The 21517-nt window shown below is 35.0% G+C and overlaps 5 protein-coding genes across 6 annotated transcripts; 2 read left to right on the top strand and 3 right to left on the bottom strand.

The window, feature by feature from the left end:
- Positions 1–470: 470 nt before the first annotated feature.
- On the top strand, positions 471–3682 carry LOC103832802 (protein disulfide isomerase-like 1-5). Its single transcript, XM_009108893.3, has 11 exons — positions 471–1069; positions 1632–1761; positions 1855–2020; positions 2103–2221; positions 2302–2382; positions 2463–2552; positions 2730–2801; positions 2894–2962; positions 3049–3264; positions 3336–3389; positions 3463–3682. The coding sequence occupies exons 1-11, from the start codon at positions 582–584 to the stop codon at positions 3556–3558; spliced, it is 1581 nt and encodes a 526-aa protein (XP_009107141.1). The 5' UTR covers positions 471–581; the 3' UTR covers positions 3559–3682.
- LOC103832803 (ras-related protein RABG3d) lies at positions 3574–5411 on the bottom strand. Its single transcript, XM_009108894.2, has 7 exons — positions 5174–5411; positions 5060–5086; positions 4870–4969; positions 4276–4422; positions 4116–4196; positions 3897–4042; positions 3574–3806 (listed from the first exon to the last, which is right to left on the bottom strand). The coding sequence occupies exons 1-7, from the start codon at positions 5224–5226 to the stop codon at positions 3740–3742; spliced, it is 621 nt and encodes a 206-aa protein (XP_009107142.1). The 5' UTR covers positions 5227–5411; the 3' UTR covers positions 3574–3739.
- Positions 5412–8872: 3461 nt separating this feature from the next.
- LOC103832801 (proline-rich receptor-like protein kinase PERK15) lies at positions 8873–11900 on the bottom strand. 2 transcript variants are annotated; one of them, XM_033276503.1, is made up of 8 exons: positions 11393–11900; positions 10661–11014; positions 10335–10430; positions 10186–10256; positions 10026–10102; positions 9790–9940; positions 9559–9720; positions 8873–9486 (listed from the first exon to the last, which is right to left on the bottom strand). In XM_033276503.1, the coding sequence occupies exons 1-8, from the start codon at positions 11739–11741 to the stop codon at positions 9184–9186; spliced, it is 1563 nt and encodes a 520-aa protein (XP_033132394.1). In that variant the 5' UTR covers positions 11742–11900; the 3' UTR covers positions 8873–9183. The 2 variants fall into 2 exon arrangements, with proteins under 2 accessions (XP_033132394.1, XP_009107140.2); XM_009108892.3 differs by having other exon boundaries at positions 10335–10421; positions 11393–11897.
- A 2179-nt stretch (positions 11901–14079) lies between these two features.
- On the bottom strand, positions 14080–15467 carry LOC103832800 (60S ribosomal protein L37-2). The gene is made up of 4 exons (XM_009108890.3): positions 15328–15467; positions 15114–15249; positions 14437–14538; positions 14080–14334 (listed from the first exon to the last, which is right to left on the bottom strand). Exons 1-4 carry the CDS (start codon positions 15328–15330, stop codon positions 14288–14290), a joined length of 288 nt encoding a protein of 95 aa, XP_009107138.2. The 5' UTR covers positions 15331–15467; the 3' UTR covers positions 14080–14287.
- Positions 15468–17941: 2474 nt separating this feature from the next.
- Positions 17942–20795, top strand: LOC103832799 (C-type lectin receptor-like tyrosine-protein kinase At1g52310). The gene is made up of 5 exons (XM_009108889.3): positions 17942–18321; positions 18402–18459; positions 18532–18951; positions 19032–19596; positions 20108–20795. Exons 1-5 carry the CDS (start codon positions 18235–18237, stop codon positions 20631–20633), a joined length of 1656 nt encoding a protein of 551 aa, XP_009107137.1. The 5' UTR covers positions 17942–18234; the 3' UTR covers positions 20634–20795.
- The last annotated feature ends 722 nt before the right edge of the window (positions 20796–21517 follow it).

Below are 21517 nucleotides of genomic sequence, written 5' to 3'. Positions count from 1 at the left end.
TCAAAAATATTAGAGAGAGAGAGAGAGAGGAGACAGTGATTCTTTTCATATTCAAAACATATTAATCTAAGTTATATAATTTTGATAAATACTACATAAACTTTTTAAAAATATTAAAATTACTTGAATTAAATTAAAAATAATGGTTGAATTAAATTAAAAACTGAAAACAAACTAAAACACATTGACCCACAAATCTCTCAGAACTTTATTTTAAAAATAATGGTTGAATTAAACTTTATTTTTTGGATGAACTATTACTTAATCCTATTCTATTAAATTTTAAAAATTCCATTCTTTTATTTTTCTAAAAAAATACCAGACAAGGATCAGGGATTTGAATTTAAATTTCAGGTTTCGTTAATTCTCACTGTAGAGGGTTAAAATGAGAAATGTTTAGAATCTTCCTAATCATGGTATTTTTTATTTTCGCTTTTCTTTTACACATCACACATGTGACATGTCCATCGACTCTCAACTCCCGCCGTAAATCCTGGTAACATTTTAGCCTTCTTCCTCATTTAACGACGATCGCTTCTCCGACCAATCACTCCTCTGACCGAAAAAAAACTAAAATCACAATGTCGATGAATCCAAAACTCTCAGTCTCCACCTTCATCCTCCTCTTACTCCTCACCTTCCTACTCATCCCCTCTCATTCATCATCCTCCGACGAAGAATCCGACGACGATCTTGAACAGCTCCTAGCAGTAGACGAGCAATCACAAGAAGACCGTCCCCAGCATCAACAGTCGGAAGCCGAAACAGTGAGCAAGGCGCAGAGGATCGTGCTGGAGCTAACCGGCGACAACGCGAAGCGAGTGGTCGACGGGAACGAGTTCGTGTTGGTTCTAGGCTACGCGCCTTGGTGCGCGAGAAGCGCGGATCTGATGCCGAGGTTCTCGGAGGCTGCGACGGGTTTGAAAGAGATTGGGAGTTCGGTTCTGATGGCGAAGATCGACGGCGACAGGTATGGTAAGGTAGCGTCGGAGCTTGAGATCAAGGGTTTCCCTACGCTTCTTCTCTTTGTTAACGGGACTTCTCAGCCTTATAGCGGTGGATTCTCAGCGTAAGTTTCTCAGTTTCAATGTCTGAAGTTCAAATAAGGCTTCTGATCTGTTCGTTTATGGTAGTCCTCAGTGTTTGGTTCGGTCTGAATCGGTAATTCAGGTCTTTGGTTTGGGTAACAAAATTAAAACTGACTAATATAAAGTCAATTTGATTCCAGTTTTTTTAAAAAATTTGGATAAAAATGTTGAAAAATTAGTATTTCTATTAAATAAAGGTAATTAAGGTTGGTCCGACTAAAATATGGAGCTATTTCAGATAATTTAAAATATTTTGGATACAAGATATTTGAATTAGTTTATAAATAATATTTTAAGATATTTAATATTAAAAAAATAAATTAATATATTCTGATTATTACAAAACTAAATAATTATTTTTTTTAAAAGATATTGACCGTATATTAGTTTGTTTTCGGTTTCGTTTGGTTTTGTTTTTTTTTATATAGAGAAACAAAGATCGTCTGGATATTTTGGTTTGGCTTTGGTTTCTAGTTTTAAATGTCCACGGCTAGTTTATGGTATCTCTGAGAGATTTGTGGTTCAATGTGTTCTTGTGTTCAGAGAGGATATAGTCATCTGGGTGCAGAAAAAGACTGGTTCACCCATCATCACAGTCAATACACTCGATGAAGCTCAGATATTTCTGAACAAGTATCACACTTTTGTTGTTGGTCTGTTCCATAAGTTTGAGGTAACTTGATATCGAAACACTGTAAAAAGTATATAGACTTGTTTTGAAATGTAGTTGTTGATATCTTGTTGTTTGTTTGGTTGTTTGCCTCAGGGTTCTGAATATAACGAGTTCGTGAAAGCTGCAAAATCAGACAACGAAATCCAGTTTGTAGAAACAAGTGATAATGATGTTGCAAAGCTTCTGTTTCCTCAGCTCAAAACCAATACTGTGTTTATTGGCTTGGTTAAACCTGAGGCTGAAAGGTACACTGCATATGGTAAGGTTTCTCATTGTGTGAATATCTCTTTGTGAAGGTTCATCGGAATGTTGATAATGAGTCTTATGTGGTTCGGACACAGATGGACCTTTCAAGATGGAGAAGTTACTAGAGTTCCTAGGAAACAACAAGTTTCCATTGATTACAAGATTGACTGAAAGCAATACCGTTTGGGTTTACTCCAGTCCTGTTAAGCTTCAGGTTAGAAAGTTTTTTTGTCATTTTACTTTGCTATCTATTTTACCATTTTTCGATTCTAACCTCTTTTTATCATTGATTAGGTTATGCTTTTCTCCAAAGCTTATGTCTTTCAGAGTCTGGCTCAGCCTCTTGAAGATTTGGCAAGAAAGTTTAAATCCAAGGTATGCTTAAATCTTAAAGGCCAGATTGATTTAGTTCTTTAGATTCTCTCTTTGACATATACTATTTTTTTTTCTTGCAGCTTATGTTTATATATGTTGATATAGCAAATGAGAACCTTGCAATGCCGTTCTTGACCTTATTCGGAATAGAGCATGCAAATAAAACTGTTGTAAGTTTCTGATGCTTCTAAATTAAGAATATAAGATTGATTTATTTTTATTATTTTATTTGTTTATATTTATATACACGTAATAATACGTAGATAGTATAATTATTCCTGTTCTTAATCTACTGGTAATAAAGCCACAGGCGAATGTGGATTAATCTATAGAGTTTTCTTGAACAGGTTGCTGCTTTTGATAACAACCTGAACTCCAAGTATTTGCTCGAATCAGATCCATCACCAAGCAATATAGAAGTAAAAATTCACATTAAAGTTCTTTTCATGCTCTTTCAAGTATTCATATATAGTAACTGATTCAAGTGATCTGTCTTGGATTTGCAAATTAGGATTTTTGTTCAGGACTTGCTGATGGAACCGTTTCGCGTTACTATAGGTCAGAGCCAGTTCCGGATAATGTGAGTATTGAAAGATATATCCTCTTTAATATTAACTGAGAAGTCATGTACGAGCCAAGATCAAAATAACCTGTTGAGACCTGCAGGAAAACGCAAGCATAGTGACTGTGGTAGGAAAGACTTTTGATGAGTTGGTATTACACAGCCCCGAGAACGTTCTTCTTGAGGTACATACACCATGGTGTGTGAACTGCGAGGCGATGAGCAAACAAGTCTTGAAGTTGGCTAAGCATTTCAAAGGCTTTGAGAATCTTGTTTTCGCAAGAATCGATGCTTCGGTGAATGAGCATGGCAAGCTTCAGGTGAATCAAAATCTTATTACCTGCAACCCAAGACTGACAAATAGCTAATCTTATTGATGTGTTGGTGACAGGTTGATGATTTTCCGACCATCTTGCTCTACAAATCTGGTGAAAAGGAGAAACCGGTAATAACCTTTTTGATAGAGCAGAGTTATAAGCCTTCTATGTAGTTTTCTTACCAAGTTTTTATCTTAACAGTTAAAGCTATCAACTAAACTTAGTGCCAAGGACATGGCTGTTTTCATCAACGAAGAGTTGAAACCAAAGGAGGGTTCTGCTAGAGATGAATTGTAATAAAGTTGGAGGAAATGTAGACACAAAAAGAGAGATAGAAAGCTTATAGAAGAGAGTTTTGTGACATTACATGATTTTAATATTGTATGGAATTGGATAAGAAAGGAAACCAAATCCTTTAAAATCTGTGAATCAATGAACTGAGATTAACTTTATAGAAGGGTATATCAACAAACTTGATTTAGCATTCGCACCCTGTTGATCTTTGTTGCTGGCCTCTAGCAACATCAATGGTGTCAGGCATGTACCTGCGCAGTCATTCACAGGACGAGATGGAGATAAAGACTACAAAAACAGCATGAAAAGTTATGTGACTTTGACAGAGCTGTGTTACTTACGGTTCTTCCTCAGGTTCATTCTTGAAGGCATTCTTGGTGATGCATTCGAAAGCCGCGTCTACATTGAATCCTTCTTTGGCGGATGTCTCAAAGTAAGGAATGTTTCCTTTAGATGCACACCATGCCTTTGCTTTCTTCTCAGAAACCTAATAGATGTAGGATGACTTTAGCATATAGATACTTGACAAGGGATAATAAAGAAGAAGCAAAGGGTCTCACCACTCGGCTCTTGCCACCGTCAACATCGGTCTTGTTCCCCAACACGACAAACGGGAAGTTCTCAGGATCTGATGGACTAGCCTAAACAATGAAGACAATGTAACATTTCGATTTATAAATAATAGCAATAAAATGGTATCCAAATGGAGTTGTGTTATACCTGAATCAAGAACTCTTCCCTCCAGTTATTAAGATTCTCGAAAGACTTCATAACATTGACATCGTTAACAAGAACACAACAATCAGCTCCTCTGTAGAAAGCTACTCCCAGACTTTGGAACCTTTCTTGCCCAGCAGTATCCCAAATCTGTAGTATGGACTCGAGGGATTTAAAAGAACATTCCTATTTGTACTCAGAACTAGCCAAGATCTCCAAATTTTAAAGAGTGAAACGCTATTAAACTTTCACTAAATAGTTACAAAAACAAATTTTCTTTAAAATAAATATTCAAATTCTTACTAAATTGTTTGTAATCTCTAAAATCTTAGAACCGGTCATGTGTGTAGTACTAGTAATATCATTATAGACAAGAAAACATTGTAGTTTCCTAAGAAACAATACAATAGGAGAATTCAAATTGTTACTCAAAAAGCAAGATTTAAACATCTTATTCTACTTTATACAAAAAGCAAGATCCAATAAGAATATTCCAATAAGAATTATAAATGTATAATAGTATATACTAAAGTTCAAAAAAAAAAATAGTATATACTAATAAGCAATAAGCAATAAGCAATAATGGTGTTGAATTACCTGTAAAGTGAAGATCCTGTCATCGATTTGAACCTCTTTGGTCAAGAAATCAGCTCCAATGGTAGCTTTATACTGATTACTAAACTTGCGATTCACAAACCTAAACAGACACCAAAAAATCGAATTTCATATTAAAAACAAAAGGATAAAACTACAATTATAGATCTGTGATTGGTTTTTAGAAACGTACTGATTCATCAACGATGTTTTGCCAACCCTGAAACAAAAGAAAAACATCATAATCTATTTTCATCAATGTACAAAAATCAAAATCACATCGAATCGGAAGAGGAGAGGAGATCACCCGCTATCACCGAGGATGATAACCTTCAGAAGAACTCTCCGGCGAGAAGACATTTGACGGAAGAAAGTGTCTCTGGTGTGATTCAGACAAGTGCGAAGCTAAAAATAAGAAAGTATCTTCGCTAAATAACAGCAAGGAAGGAAAAGGGGTCCACTATTTTAAAATCTCTCAATTTCCGAAATTGCCCCTATCTCGATTAGTCATCTCTATTACTTTAATAAACAAAAAAAAAAACTTAATTAAAGTAACTATACAAAAGAGATAAACCATCAAACGGTCTAATGGCTCCGATTACTTTTTAGTTTTTAGATGTTTAATACCTTTAACTACCATTCACTCCTGTTCTTTTTTTTTTTTGTCGACGCCCATCTTCTAAGATCAAGTGGTAGTCGGGTTTGAGTCGTTCCGAAGAGACGCTCTGTCCGACTGAGTCTGATCAATATGGAAAAAGAGAACACCGCTACATCTTGCTTCCTTGGCGAGAGAATCTGCACGAGAATTTCTTGTCCTCGGTATGCGGCTAATACTGAACTCCAAGAAACCGGCTCGTAAAAGTCGAAAGGAAACTAACTCGGAGGCAAAAGCCGGCCAGTCAGTAGGGTTCGAAATCATGTCCACCAAGTCCGAACAGTCAGTCTCGATATGAATCACGGTGTACTGTAACTCTCGTAAGCAGGACATCGACCATATGAGTCCTTCCATCTCTGCATGGAGAGCTGATAGGCTTTTCCTGCATCCTTGTAGGCCAAATCTTTCGACTCCCATTTGATCCTTGTAGAACCACCCTAAGCCACTAACCGTGCTATTCTCGATCCATGATGCATCGATTTGGCAGGTCGGACGTTGGGGGTCCACAGAAGCAGTCGAAACCAGTGACGGAGTAGGATGTTGCTCCTCTTCTTCTCCCTCCTCCAGTAAATTTGCTTTCCTCCAACAGTCAGCTTCGAGGGAAGCTAGCTGGAGGGTATCCAATAGGGAGATATCCTTACCATTGAAAAATTTATCATTGCGAGCCTTCCAAATGTACCATAAGATCCATGGAAAAGTCTCAATAAGTGGTTCCCTAGGGGCCACGTTTCTCTTCTTCCAAAAAAGGAAGTTCATGTTTTGATAAACAGAGGTACTCGGGAAGTAACCCGGAAGGGACGGATAGTCCGATAAAGCCCACACCTGGAGAGCCGGGGGGCATTCAAAGAGGAGGTGATTAATGGTTTCCTCAGGGTCACCGCATCTAGGACAGCTCCTATCGGTTCCCAAGTGTCTATATGCAAGTCTTTCGGCTGTAGCAATACATCCTGTCAAAGCTTGCCACATAAAGTGTTTCATCTTCCCGGGAGCGGGGATACTCCACACATGGCTCTGTAAACCAGTGATACTTGGTTGTACAATCTGAGCTTCGTCATCACATGGTTTAGTCTTCTGTAAACGTTGATATCCTGATTTTACTGAGTAAACGCCCGACTTTGTAAAGTTCCACGCATACCCATCCATAGACCACGTATTACTTGGTCGTAGTTTGAGTATTAATGGGATATCCTCAGAATGAAAGTATTCTAGTAACAGGTTAGTATCCCAATCCCTTGTATCACGCCTAATGAAGGAGTGGACAAGGAGTTTTGGGTGTCTATGAGTGATTTGATTGGATGGTCTCGGCGGGCGAGCCTCAATGTCCGGAATCCAAGGCTCAGACCAAACACATGTGTTTTGTCCTGCTCCAATAGTCTTTCGTAGGCCTGATTTGAGGAGTGGTTTTGCTGCCATAATGCTACGCCAGCCATATGAGGGTGAGTAGACCTTCCGATCTTCCAAGGGGCTTGATCGATTATAGTACCGTCCTCTCAAGACTCGAGCAAGCAGAGACTTTGGAAACTGGATCAATCTCCAAAGTTGTTTTGCTAATAGGGCGATATTAAAGTCGTGTAGGTCCAAAAAACCAAGTCCACCTTGATCATGTGGAACACATATCTTGTCCCATGCAATCCAGTGTAATCCTCGGTTGTTTTGGCTCGAGCTCCACCAAAAGTTTGAGATAGCACTCTTTAGTTTCTCCACAATGCCTTGTGGAAGCAAGTAGCACGACATATTGTATGTCGGCACAGCTTGCGCCACAGATTTTATTTGAACCTCTTTACCCCCTTTCGAGAGTAATCTAGCGGACCACGAGGTAACACATCCATTAAGACGGTCTTGTACGTAAGAGAAAACTTTCATCTTAGAGCCACAAATTTGCTCTGGGAGTCCTAGGTATTTGCCCATCCCACCTTCAGTAGTAGTCCCAAGAACAGCCTTTATATTCTGCTTTATGTTTTGATCGACCTTATTTCCAAAAATGATGGAAGATTTAGTCGCATTTAGTTGCTGTCCCGAAGCTTTTCCATATGAGTCCAAGATGTCTAAAATTTCCTTGCACTGTCTCACTTCTGCTTTGCAGAAAAAAAGGCTATCGTCCGCAAAGAGAAGATGAGATATCCGGGGGCTGGCCCGAGCCACACGTAGTCCTAAGATGCGCTTCTCATCCTCCGCTCCTTTAAGAAGGGAGATCAGAGCTTCAGTGCACAAGATGAAAAGGAACGGGGATAATGGGTCTCCCTGCCTCAAACCTCTCGTGGGTATAATTTTACCCCTGGGTTCTCCATTAATGATCACTTGATAGGAGATCGATGTAACACAAAACATAATAAGATCAACCAACTTTTCTGCAAACCCCAAACGCAGCATTAAGGTCCGGATAAAACTCCATTCCACCCTGTCGTACGCTTTGCTCATGTCCGTCTTGATGGCCATAAATTCTTCTCTAGCTCTGGTGTTTGTCCGGAGGGCGTGGAAGTTCTCTTGCGCAAGTAAAATATTATCTGTGATCAAACGTCGTGCCACAAAGGCAGATTGAGTCTCCGAAATCAGCTCAGGAAGAACTCTCTTGAGTCTCTTAGATAGCAGTTTCGATATGATCTTGTAACTAACGTTACAGAGGCTAATAGGTCTGAACTCCGTCATTTCTCTCGGTCTTTCCTTCTTTGGGATCAAGCAAATGTTGGTCTGATTTAGTCTCGGGTCAAAATTTCCATCATTAAAGAAGTCTTTCACTAGTCTGATGATATCTCTTTGCATAACATGCCAAAATCTCTGAAAAAGTCTACTCGTCATACCATCTGGGCCTGGAGCTTTCTCCGGTTTAATATCAAATAAAGCTTTTTTGATTTCTTGCTCCGTCGGTTCAGCTGTAATACCATTCACTCCTGTTCTTTCAAACCATACTTTCAACCACAACAAAATGTAGATATTAAAAACAAAAAACAATCTTAATGAGACTGTTGTTTTAAACGAGATCTCATTGTTTTTGTTAAATCTATACAAATCCTAATAGGTGAACAACAAAAAATACAAATAAAAATCCTAATCCTAATTATTTTTAAAAGCCTGATTTGTAACGAATAGCTCCACTCTGTAATAGTCAATGTGTAAATATTTACAAACCAAAACAAAATACTGATGTCAAAACTATAGTTAAGAATATTTTTTCATGACTTGTTTTACCTAGTGTAGATTATGTAGAAACTCCATTAAGTACTGGAAAATAACATGTTATATAAATTAGACAAGAAACATGATATCATAAAAATATATTTTTTAAAAAAAAATAATAACATTTTTTTTTTTAAGTAGTAAACGAAAAACATATGAGGCTGTGATAATTCTGACTCGTCTCCAACAAATACCTTCACTTCACTACAAACTTACAAAACCTATTACTTTTCCTTAAAGCCAAAAAAATATATAAAGAATCATAAAGCATCTAGCTTTGCACCTCTTCAAAATAAACTTCACACCAAACTTAAAAAGAAATAAAATAATTGTTGGCTAGTCTCCAACAAATACTCACGTCCAAATCAGGCTCATGCGAGTTTTCATAGAAGCCACACGTTAATACGAAGAAATGAAAAATGTGTTTACACCTAACCTACCCCAAAATGCTGGACTTTAGCTACCCAAGAATCAAGAATCCTCTGTTTTTAACTTGTAGTCTCATCCGTTTTCTTCTCTGGTTCGATCTCTTGCGTTGTACGTAAACCTTCAGTGATGCTAGAGGAGCCTGATGGGTTCTGACCGTTGTCACTAGTGGTCAAACCGCTACATTCACTGCTACCAAATGTCTGGCTTTCAAGTGCCATTTTCTTGAATTTCTTCAAGTCTTCTTTATATTGCGTTGAGCTATAATCCGAGCTCCCATCTAAGCTGTAAATAGTGCTGTGACCTGGGGTGACTCCTTCCGTCAAGTCATCTAGAGATATGTTTCCTTCAAATGCTCTAACTATCTGCAATGATCCCAAGTTTCAGAGGACTGTTATGAGGTTAAGTGTTACAAAGAGATTTCAACTTAATAGTACCTGGCTCATCTTTGGGCGGCGTTTTGCTGAATGACGGACACTAGCAGCAGCGCAAGCAACCACTCTCGTCATTTCACTGATATCAAAGTTACCCTCTAGCCGCGGGTCAACAAGACCGTAGAAGTTGCTATCGTTTAGAGCTTGTATCATCAGAGGTTTGGCCTACAAAATTAGTTGAGTTTAGAAAGCTTATTCAAAAGTTGATGCTTAGGGACACAAGAGATAACTAACCCAATCAACGATGCTATCATCATCAACAAAAGGCTGTGACTTATCAACAGGTCTGCGTCCGGTTATGAGTTCAAGAAGCACCACTCCGAATGAGAACACATCTGATTTATCAGTGAGTTTACCAGAAGAAGCATACTCAGGAGCCAAGTAACTGCATCCAGACAATATCACAAGACAGTAGATTGTTAGCTGTTTATGGTCGGAGTGGTTGCATATATGGTTAGAACGTTACATACCCAAATGTTCCCATAATCCGAGTTGACACATGAGTATCAGTGTCTAAGGAAGATCTGGCTAGTCCAAAATCTGCTAACTGATGAATCAATCATATCACAACATCATTAGTAGTGAAGCAGAAATAAAATATTTGTAGTCTTTTACAAGTTATACAAATACCTTTGCCTCATAGCTATCGTCAATAAGAATATTAGCAGCCTTGACATCTCGGTGTATTGTTTTAGGATTACCTAAATCAAACAAGACAAAAAACGATCTGTGAAAACAAATGTTTCTTACACAAACACAAAGACAAGAACATAACTTACAATCTTCATGTAAGTATGACAATCCTTTAGCTGCACCCAAAGCAATCTTCATCCTCTTCCCCCATTCCATTACTGGTCTCCCTTTCTCTGCAAATACTTTTACCACAATCAGAGCCTATCATGGACATAGCCAAATGAAACATTAGCCTAAAGCCTCCATAATTTTAAGAGTTAATATATATATAAACATAAAACTTCCAATAGAAATTTTTATCAATAGTTTTACTAAATTGTCTAGTCTCTAAAATCTTATGACGGCTCTAACCACGAACCACATTTAAACGACCACACAAACCATTTATCAAACCCAAGGAAGTCTTACTCACCGTGTAAATGGAACTCGAGAGTTTTGTTAGGAACAAACTCATAAACAAGCAACCTTTGAGATCCCGTTATGCAATAACCAAGAAGTGAAACAAGATGCCTGTGATGAACTCTACTAATGGTCTGTATCTCCGCTTGAAACTCGCGCTCTCCTTGTCCACTTCCAGCTTTAAGCTGCTTGATGGCTACCTCTGTTCCGTCCGTAAGAACTCCTTTATGAACATAACCAAACCCGCCTTGTCCAATGAGGTTGGTGCTGGAGAAGTTATCTGTTGCCTTAGCCAAATCTTGATACGTGAACACGTTGTCTGAGCTAGTGGTACTTTGATTCCATTGCTGAAGATTGTTACTATTATCTACAAAAAAATGTTTGAAGTAATCAAATTTCACATAAACCAATCAAGAAACAAGAAACAAGAATCAAGAATCAAGAATCAACATTCAAGAAACAAGAATCAAGAATCAAGAAACAAGAATCAACATTCAAGAATCAAGAATCAACATTCAAGAAACAAGAATCAACATTCAAGAATCAAGAAACAAGAAACAAGAATCAACATTCCAGAATCAAGAATCAAGAAAACAGAACACAACTAGTTACTGTCTGATTTTCAGAATCAGTCATAGCAAATAAATACAAAGGAGTTGAATATTAAATACTACTAATTATTAAATTTTATTTCAAAATAAAGAGAGAAACCCTAGATTTCCGGGAGTTATGTAGAAAGAGTTACCTAGTTTTTGATCAGACAAGGAAGGTAATGGAGAGTCTCCATCAATGGCAGCTTCAGCATCTCTTCTTCTCTGCAACTTCCTCTTTTTCCTTTTGTAGAAACAGACGAAGACGCAAACTCCGATCAGAACAAACGTTGCTCCGAGAACTGCTCCGGTGATCAGTCCAGCTAATACTCCTGGCGCTAAGCCTCTGTCGCTTGCACGCGCCGCGGGAAAGGGAGGGGTTGAAGATGGTTCGATGGGGGAAGGCGGAGAGGGAGATGAAGTTGTAGTGTTTGCTGGTTGGGTGAAGGGAAACACAGGGTCCGGTGGATTAGCGGCGGAGGGGATAGTGTTGTTCGACGACATCAGATCAGATTATGATGATTGGTTTTGTTACATTGGCGGAAGTGAGAAATGAGGAGGAGGAAGAAGAAAGAAGAGTCATGTGGTAGGTCCCCCACTTGAGAGTTAATTCTTCTGGCAGTGTCTCTAATTCTTTCTGTTTTTTTCTCCCTAGCAAAATGTGTAGATCTTTTCAAATATATATATATATATATTACCTTTTAATCCCTAAAATTAAAACTTTAAATGTATATAAGTTATAAGTTGCACAAAAATGTATATAAGTTATAAAATCTTTTAAATTGTTAAAGCTAAACTATTATAATTTTCTAAAATAACAAATACTGGTGAGTTTTTTCTTTTATGTGTCATCTATAACAGAGTAATGTTATTTTCTAAATACAAATTAATGATATATTTGTTTTATTTATATATTTACAGAAAATATAAATAGAAGGAAAATATATCATTTTTATAAACGCAAAAGTATAATATTAATCTATTATATGTACATGAAAAAAAACTTATTTAGAATTGTTTTTGAAGTACGAATACAATATTATTTATATCTACTATAATGCGAAACTAGAGCTTGACCTGCGCACCCGCGCAGGTGTTAGTTTTTTTTATAAATAAATATTTATTTGTATAAGTGATAATATATATTTTAAAAGTTATCCGTTTAATTTATTTTTAATATGACATTTCTAAACACAATAATTCTATAGTTTATATTGAGTAGTTTTATTTTATCATGTAAACCCTTAGTTATATCATCTATTTATTTAGAATATGACCTGTAAAGTCACACAAATGTATTTTTATTTTTTATGGATCAAAATTTTATGATTATATATAATAAAATTGTTGTATAAACTATTTTTATGGATCACAATTTTATGATTATGTATAATAAAATTTTTGTATACTATTTACTATGTATATGTGGAATTAGTAAAATAATTACCGTATAATGTATGTAATTATGAAATGTATATATGGAATTAATTATTTTCAAACACACATATGTATAATAAAAAAAAAGAAAAGACAATTAATATTAAAATTTAGGTTTATTAATTATTGTTACCATGATTTTTTAGTTAGAATTTGATTTTGGAAATATATTAATTGAATAGAAAAGACAAAAATCCTAAAAGATAGGTTAATTAATAACTTCAGTGGCATGCTATTGTAAATATAGTGGAAAACTAAGGGATAATCTAATTTTGTACTCCTCTTTTAATAGATTAGATGCACTGCAACGAACTTATTAACAAGGCAGTGAACTTAATTAAAAGCTATATTATTAAGTATTTAAATACTCAATGGGCATGGAGAAATTTTTGGATTGTAAAAAAAGAATTATTTTTGAATATTTTTAAAAAAATCTATCAAACAATAAAATAGAGGGCTTTTCAAAATAAACAATAAAATAGAGGTAACTGAAGATGTTATAGTTTTTATGTATATTTTTAATCAGCATGGACTCAAAGTTAGAAAAATCTTCATAGAAAACAATCTTAGAAAGTGTTGTTGTTCTGAATCAACCACTTTAGTCTTGAAGAGAACAATTATTATCTCACCGATTTGCTCATTCTAAGTTTGGTAAACATTTCTACGCGCTAACACAGTTGTTAAGTGTATCTTATTAACTAACAATGATGATTCGAAATTTTTACTTGTGATTTATAATTGAATCATATTATGTGGTGGAGAATGGAGAATGCAATAGTCAAGGTAAGCTATTATCTTGTAGTAGTAGTATTTTAAATTCAAGGAAAATAAATACCTATTGACAAAAAGAAGGAAAATAAATACCTTTCATCATCATAAAAAGGAAGGATACTGAAATTAAACAAGCAAAAGCAGTCCGCGTGGGACTAAGACCATATCTTCTTATACTTTTCACAGCTTTACACAGAATTATTCTCTTATATAACGAAGTGTTTAAATCGATATTCACCACTGCCATTTTTCTTCTTAGGTTAAATCGAACCAAATTTATAACTTAATACTACGGTAAACTGACCAATTGTTCACTTTTGAATTTAATTATTAAAGATTTTTCAGAGCAAAAAATTCTTCTAAAGTAGTACTGATAACATCAATGCATACTACTTGTTCATCATCCTTAAAATTGTTTTACACGATTATTTAATAGAATGAAATCTCTGATTAAAAATAAAAAAAATCAGCATTCAAGAAAACAATTTTTTTAGTCCTCAAAAAATTTAAACAAAAAGCTGAATAAAGTTTAGAAACCTAAATGCTAAGCAAAACTAAACGAGTGAATGAAAAACATAAACACACTAAGCAAAACAAAACGAGGGAATGAAAAACATAAACACACTTAGCAAAGGACCTAGATGCGTATAGACTAAACGCGAAATAAATAACAGAATACAGGACTTGCAAATTCCAAATTGCAAAGTTAACAGAAATCTCATTCAAGTCCAAAACTTTATAAAAAGAGTACAAAACACACCAAAAAGATAAATAGTAATCAGATGCTGAATAATAAAACAGAGTATTCATGCCAACAAACTCAGACGCCATAAATCTAGTGTTTAAGATGATGAAGCTGCTGCCTTGTTCCTTGGCTTGGCTTCGGTACCTAAGCAAGACAAAACATGAAAAGATTCAATAACAAAACCTCATTTCTTACAGATTCAATCTATAAAAATACTCAGTGGAGTGTCAAGAGAGGATACGTTACCTTCTCTGAAGCCGGTCTTGAACCTGCGAGGCACATTGCGAAGATACCTCATCCTTCCAGTTCCGGTGGTCTTCCTACGGATTGCCTTCACACTCCAGTTATCTAACAAAATGAAATACACACCAATCAGATTAATCAAAATTCAAAACGTCATCTCTTTGCAGCAATAATACATAACATGTAACGAAGAAATGATGTCAACATAATGTAGAATAAAGCATAAAGCTCTTGTATTTATACCTAACTGGTACAAAGCAACGAAACCCTAAACGAAGAATAGATAAAACTTGCAACACACAACACACACTCAAGACTCAACAGATTACACTTGAAATCAAAGGTTCTGCAATACTTACACGAACAGAAATGAAGACAGACTCATATACTAAACAGAATAGAAAGAATGATCCATTTCTCAATAAAGAATGATCCATTTCTCAATATATATAACTCTCATCAAGTTCTTGAACTTATATCTAATTAGCACTAATGAATAAAAGCCTAATCGTCGAATATATGAAACTTGCAAAACACAACAACTCAAGACAGGCTCGCGTGCCTAACAAAAACCTAATTCAAGAAACCATTTCAATGGATTTGCAATACTAAACAATGAAATGAAGAATGATCCATTTCACAATCGAAATGGATAAAGAATAGCTGAGAGAGAAGCATACAGGTCCTCTTGCGAGCGGCGGGGTAAGCACAGGCGGAGCAACGGCTCTTCTGGATGTGGAAACTGCGACGGCCACATCTCACGCAGAGAGTGTGACTCTTGTTCCTCCTCTTTCCGAAACTCCCCGTTCCCTTCGTCTGCAATCCTCAAACACAAACCAAAATCAGCAATTGATATCAACGATACAGAGAGAGAGAGAGAGAGTCGAAGATCACCATTGCAGCGGATGCGAGTTACAAAATCACTTGAGAAGTGACGGAACTAGGTCACCAAAAACTGTATATAAACCTAGGGTTTTCCATCTTAGGGTTTTGAAAATAGATTTAGAAGCCCATTAAGGTTTTACTCGGATCACAAAAACACACATGATTTGTTTCATTCAGGCCCATTAAGGTTTTGTCGGATCTTAAAGGCTCATATGTTTTTTTGCTGGGCTTTTTCCGGAAACGAATCTTTTTTTTTTCAAACAAAATTTTCGGATTAAAAAAATTCAAAACCAATCTATCTATCTATACTATTATTTGCAAAATAAATTTTTGGAATCAAGTTCTCACGTTAAAAGTTAGAGCAATTAATATCGTTTATACCCTTAATAAATTTTATATATAATTAATTATATAATCAAAAACGAATTTTTATTAATAATATTATTTTTTTTAAAAATAAGATAATTCTTATATATTGTGTTGTTATCTTAAAACATTTTTTCAATTATAAAATTTAAAAATAAAATATAAAACAATTATAATAAATTCAATGGTTAAAGTTAATGTTATCTTTAATAAATTTTAATTAAACATACATATTTAATTAGATTTTTGTCACATATATATATATATATATTTGATTTAATTTTTTTGAAAACATAAATAATAAGTTATTATGCTAGTTTTTGAATTAATAAAACATAAACTAATAAATATTTGTAAACGATTAAACCCGCATATGCGGGCAAGACACCTAGTTGATTTAGAAAGACTAGTTAGTTTTTTCTCTCGAAATTGTAAAAGCATATTATATATATATATATTTTAGACGTGGTATCGAAAACAATGGTCGAATTGAACTTCCTTTACTCCGGTTTGGAAAAATATACTGCATTTGGTTCAAATACCCATTTGGTAATTGCAGTATCAGATCCATTAACCAGTGAATAAACCTTTGGTTTGAATCTCAAATTTTAAGAATGAAATATTGATTGAATACTTTGAGAACATTCTAATTCAATAAATATAGTTTTTCTTTCAAGTATCAAACTAACTATCAAATACGGCCGAGGCTTTTGTTGTTGATTATTAAACATCTCAGGTCAATTGCAAATAAGATGTTGATAGTCTTCGAATCTTACGATTGGTATAATTCAATATTTATAGTTTTTTTTTTGCTAAATTTTTTGTTTCATGTTCAGTTTTTGTTCATTGGTAGTTTTGTTTTAAAGAAAAACTATTGTTTCATATCAAATTTTTAGCGATTTCAAAACAATTAATCTTATACGAATCAAAATGTATGTACAATCGTAATAACATAATGAAAGATTAGTTTATTCTCAAGTTTTTAAATTTTGTTATATGTAATTATATAATCTAGAAAATATTTAATTAATAGTTACTAGATCTCTCACTAGTTTTAGAAAATACTGTTTTCCAATCAATTAATACAATAGCATCTTTTATTTTTTTAAAAGAAAAGACATTTTGTTTCAACGAAAATTTATTTATTTTTGATCAAATCAGTAGTAAAAAAATTGACTGACAACTAAAAACAGAACAAATATATATTTTTTCTTAAAAGCTTTGGTTAGAAAGATTAATCAGTTGAGAATAACCAATTAGTGGCAATGACTATCTTATTCGGTTTATCGTATTTTTTTCTAGATTGTATATGTTATGTTAGTTTTTTAATACAATATCAAATATATGGTAAGTCCATTTTCATTTTTTTAATCAATAATAATGTATTATTACAAACGAAGAAAAAAGAAGTCAAGCCAATCTCACCAAATTGTACAACTATGTTAGCCTATATCATACAGGATCATCTATTTATGCAGAGAAGACTTATTTTATTTAATAGGAATATTATAGATGGAAAACTAACATATATAATATAGAAAGAAAAAAAAGAAACCACATGCTTGTGGATAAATCATCATCATCATCATCATCATCATCAACATCATCATCATCATCAATATCAAATATATGGTAAGTCCATTTTCATTTAGCTTTCTGTAAAACTGTTAATCTATGCATTCGATAATTAAGAGAATCAAATGAATTGTGTTTGCAACATTATGATTAATGGTTGAAATTCATTAAGAATATTTAGTTTGGGTTTTCTCATTTTCATACAAACATTATCCATGTATATTGTTGGTCATCAGAAGAAAGGTTTTGAAAATATATGAAATTAGAAACATTTTAATTTTTTTAAATGTAATTTGAAAGCATACAACTTATGTATATTAACTTTGTGTAGTTTGAAAGCATACAACTTATGTATATTAACTTTTCAAATTTTGGACTATAGATAAATATTTCTTTGATCTATGCCCAAAATCACCAAAGATTCTTTTACAAGATAAACTGTATCTTTTACTCCCTTTTTTGTCACTACTATATGTTTCACTTGTCACGAATTTGCATTCAAATAACTAAATAAAAAAAATTGTAGCAGCACATTATGATAAAGTTGAAAGTGTGTGATAAATTGATAATGTAGATTGTAGGGTGAGAAGTTAAAAAAAAAATTGAGTAAATTAGGGGCCAAATGTATTTTCATATAAATTAAGGGTGGAAACAAGAAAATTAGATTTTTTATGTCCGAACTACCCACTGACTTGTCCGAAGTCCGTCTACTGTCTGCTCCATTAAATTCGCCATTAAAGCTTTTTCTCAATCTCTCTCTCTCTCTCTAGTCTCTGCGATTACACGAAACCCCAATTTCCCAGACCCTTCATTCAACACAAAGTCTTCGTTTTCCTTTCTGATGCTATGACTTAGCTGTATTCTCTAATTCTCCGATGAATCTTCTCCTTCGCGTGTCCACGGGTTTATGATTTGTGAAATCGAGTCTGAACTTCGTTGATTCTCTCTAGGGTTTTCTGTGAAGCTGCTGCAGCTATGGAGCTGACTTGGGGTTTCTGTCGGAAACAAGCTCTGGTTTTGATTTCTTGTCTGTCTCTGTTCTATCTCGCCTCCTTTGATACTGTAAGTGAAAGCCTTCTGTAATTTATGTTCTTTAATCAATTCTTAAATCTTTAAATACCAAATCTTGAATTTGCTTTTAGATAACTAGCGAATCGCCAGCTCAGAATGCAACTGCTTTCAAGAACAGATCTCACAAAGGTATAAAGTTTACAAACTTTAATTATTCTTGTCTGAACATATCTGAGACGAGTTATTGTCTAATCTATACAGTTTCTTGCCCTACAAATTGGGTCCTTGGACCGAACCAAACCAAATGCTACGCCTCCTTCAGAAACTCCACTTCATGGGAGAAGTCAGAGACGTTCTGCATAGCCTCTGGCGGTCACTTAGCATCGCCTTCATCGAACAAAGAACTATTCTTTCTTCAAAAACTATGCAATGCAAACGCTACTAGTTGCTGGATCGGAGGAAGAACCCTGAACTCTTCTAACTCGGGCTTTAACTGGACCTGGTCCGAACCCAAGACTCCTCAATGGAACCAAACCATGTTTCCTAAAGTGCCAGTTCGCACACGATGCGTGAACTCATCTTGTCGTGCCGACATCTGTATGGTTTTGACAAACGGTTCATTACAAGTCTTTGGTGAAAGATGTAGCACGTCTCATGCTTTCATTTGCGCGGTTGATTCTGGTAATACACTCCCTTCTCTCAATATAACTAGTAAATTCAGACAGCAAACGCTAAAGTTTATGTTTCTGTCTTTTTTTCAGACATCAAATGTCGCAACTGTCACGGTGAATATCAAATCATCCTCTTAGTCGTAAGCGGATTGATTCTATTCACCACATTCGCCATCATACTATGGTTCCTCATCTACAAACGCAGCAAGAAACGTCGAAAATCGCGTAAAGTATCAAGTCCAGCTTCAGCTTTAGTTCCTCCTCCATCGTGGAAGATATTCACAAGCGAGGAGCTCAGATCAATGACCAAGAACTTCAGCGAAGCAAACCGTCTCGCCGGGGATGCGAAAACCGGAGGAACCTATACCGGCGGTTTAGCAGACGGGACCAAAGTGGCGGTTAAGAGACTGAAGCGGTCGAGTTTTCAGAGGAAGAAAGAGTTCTACTCTGAGATTAAACGAGCTGCTAAGCTTCATCACACGAATGTGGTTGCTATTAAAGGTTGTTGCTATGATCATGGAGAGAGGTTCATTGTTTATGAGTTTATAGCCAATGGCCCGCTTGATAGGTGGCTGCATCATGTGCCTAGAGGTGGTAGGAGCTTGGACTGGAACATGAGGTTGAACATAGCCACAACTCTTGCTCAAGGAATTGCGTAAGTCAGTCGTATACAAACATATATTTTTACATAAAGTATAGATATTAGAGCAACCTTATTGCATAGAACCTTAGAGGGGTTCTCAAACAAAAAGAATACTAATATTTTAATACAATTTAGCTATATATATTTAATTTGGTTTTATAAAATTAAAATTACACCACTTACAATGAGACAAGTGTCCCCATGGAGTTCTCACAAGGTTCTTAAAAGTTCTACATTTAGATACTTTCTTCAATCTCTCTTCCTTTTTGATTGTTTTTTTCTTATATTCACAAGAACCACATGTTAGATACCTCCATTGGAGGTGCTCTTAATATTAATATATATACACATTAGTTTCTGATAACTGAAAATAAAATATAATTTTTATGTATAAAATACAGTTTTAACATACATAGGTAGTTATAAATTATAAAAATTAAAAATGTTTAAAAATATAAATATAATTGTAAGTATATGTACAAGTCTTGTGATAAAGCTTTTGGTTCGGGTTTGGTTTGAACAGGTTCCTTCACGACAAGGTGAAGCCACAAGTGGTGCACCGCGACATAAGAGCGAGCAACGTGCTGCTTGACGAGGAGTTTGGAGCTCATCTAATGGGTGTTGGTCTCTCGAAGTTTGTCCCATGGGAAGTAATGCAAGAGAGAACGGTCATGGCTGGTGGGACATATGGTTACCTAGCACCTGAGTACGTTTACAGAAACGAGCTCACCACGAAGAGTGACGTTTACAGCTTCGGTGTTCTGTTGCTTGAGATTGTGAGTGGTCGTAGACCGACACAAGCGGTTAACTCTTCTGTTGGTTGGCAGAGCATATTTGAATGGGCTACACCGTTGGTTCAGGCAAACCGGTGGTTAGAGCTTCTTGATCCGGTTATAACATCTGGTTTGCCGGAAGCGAGTGTGGTTCAGAAAGTTGTGGACTTGGTTTATGCTTGTACTCAGAATGTGCCATCTATGAGGCCTAGGATGTCTCATGTGGTTCACCAGCTTCAGCTATTGGTTCCACCATCAGAGATAGTAAGCAGTTAATTTAGTTTAAGCCCTAGAGTATGTGAACAAAGGGGAGAACGATGTCGTGTTAAAAGAAGCTTTCTAAAAGTTGTAGGCTTACTGCTTAAACTAATAACTTGTGTACCACGTCGATATGCATAATTAGTTGAACTTATTTGATAACAGTTTATCCTTTATATACTAAAGCACAAGTCACTTGACTAATCAGATTTTGACATGTGGCAAATTTAATAAATAATTAACATTAAACAAAATTCTTTTTTTCAAAAAATATTTTCGATCTGTTTTAAAAAAAAATACAAATAACTACATTCCTAAATTTTCTCTCATTATCATACCACGTTCAATGAGATGTTCATAATTTAAACTATTTTTTTTGTTGAAGTATTTAAACTGCATTTTATCTCTTCTACATTCCGATCTTTCTTCTTCTCCCATGCTTCATATTTTTTTCTCTTTGTTCAGAACTTCTATTGATGCAAAAAGACTTCATACAAGTGATAATCTTTTAATTATTTATTTCTGGTCGAATACGGCATGTGAGTGTATCATGTTTTGAAGCCCGAACAACAACCAAGGTAACATTGATATTTACATAAATATTCTCTCTATGGCTTATCTTTAGGAAACTACTTACCTTGCTTTTGCATCCACCAAAACAGAAACATAGAAGGATGAAGATATATAAAAAGACTAAGCTTTAACAAGAACGAAGCATTATCTAGCTAACAAAACAAAATGAAATAGTTTCTCTGCACAAACGTAGTGAACAAATGTTCAAAATGAAAAAAAAAACAAACGTGGTGAACAATATATAATCTGAAAACAGGTGTATCCTTATTTCTTTTCTGATTGATTACTTCTTTTATGTTAGTTTTAAATTTTTTATTTATTTTGTTTTG

This window comes from Brassica rapa, chromosome A08 (assembly GCF_000309985.2).
Source record: "Brassica rapa cultivar Chiifu-401-42 chromosome A08, CAAS_Brap_v3.01, whole genome shotgun sequence".
Taxonomy (NCBI): Eukaryota; Viridiplantae; Streptophyta; class Magnoliopsida; order Brassicales; family Brassicaceae; genus Brassica; species Brassica rapa.
This window is presented reverse-complemented; position numbering and strand designations above follow the sequence as displayed.

Bases quoted from the DNA above. Each gene is read 5' to 3' on its own strand.
- LOC103832801 (XM_033276503.1), bottom strand. From the start codon at position 11,741: ATGTCGTCGAACAACACTATCCCCTCCGCCGCTAATCCACCGGACCCT. The intron at 10,431-10,660 runs GTGAGTAAGACT...TTGTGGTAAAAG, and splicing joins TCTCGAGTTCCATTTACACG to TATTTGCAGAGAAAGGGAGA. The intron at 9,721-9,789 runs GTTAGTTATCTC...CTAATTTTGTAG, and splicing joins ATGATAGCATCGTTGATTGG to GCCAAACCTCTGATGATACA.
- LOC103832799 (XM_009108889.3), top strand. From the start codon at position 18,235: ATGGAGCTGACTTGGGGTTTCTGTCGGAAACAAGCTCTGGTTTTGATT. The intron at 18,460-18,531 runs GTATAAAGTTTA...TAATCTATACAG, and splicing joins CAAGAACAGATCTCACAAAG to TTTCTTGCCCTACAAATTGG. The intron at 19,597-20,107 runs GTAAGTCAGTCG...TGGTTTGAACAG, and splicing joins ACTCTTGCTCAAGGAATTGC to GTTCCTTCACGACAAGGTGA.
- LOC103832803 (XM_009108894.2), bottom strand. From the start codon at position 5,226: ATGTCTTCTCGCCGGAGAGTTCTTCTGAAGGTTATCATCCTCGGTGAT. The intron at 4,043-4,115 runs GTGAGACCCTTT...TACATCTATTAG, and splicing joins ACGGTGGCAAGAGCCGAGTG to GTTTCTGAGAAGAAAGCAAA. The intron at 3,807-3,896 runs GTAAGTAACACA...ATGACTGCGCAG, and splicing joins AATGAACCTGAGGAAGAACC to GTACATGCCTGACACCATTG.
- LOC103832802 (XM_009108893.3), top strand. From the start codon at position 582: ATGTCGATGAATCCAAAACTCTCAGTCTCCACCTTCATCCTCCTCTTA. The intron at 2,021-2,102 runs GTAAGGTTTCTC...GTTCGGACACAG, and splicing joins TGAAAGGTACACTGCATATG to ATGGACCTTTCAAGATGGAG. The intron at 2,383-2,462 runs GTATGCTTAAAT...TTTTTCTTGCAG, and splicing joins CAAGAAAGTTTAAATCCAAG to CTTATGTTTATATATGTTGA.
- LOC103832800 (XM_009108890.3), bottom strand. The intron at 14,539-15,113 runs GTATGCTTCTCT...TCATTTTGTTAG, and splicing joins CGCCGCTCGCAAGAGGACCT to ATAACTGGAGTGTGAAGGCA. The intron at 14,335-14,436 runs GTAACGTATCCT...TGTCTTGCTTAG, and splicing joins CAAGACCGGCTTCAGAGAAG to GTACCGAAGCCAAGCCAAGG.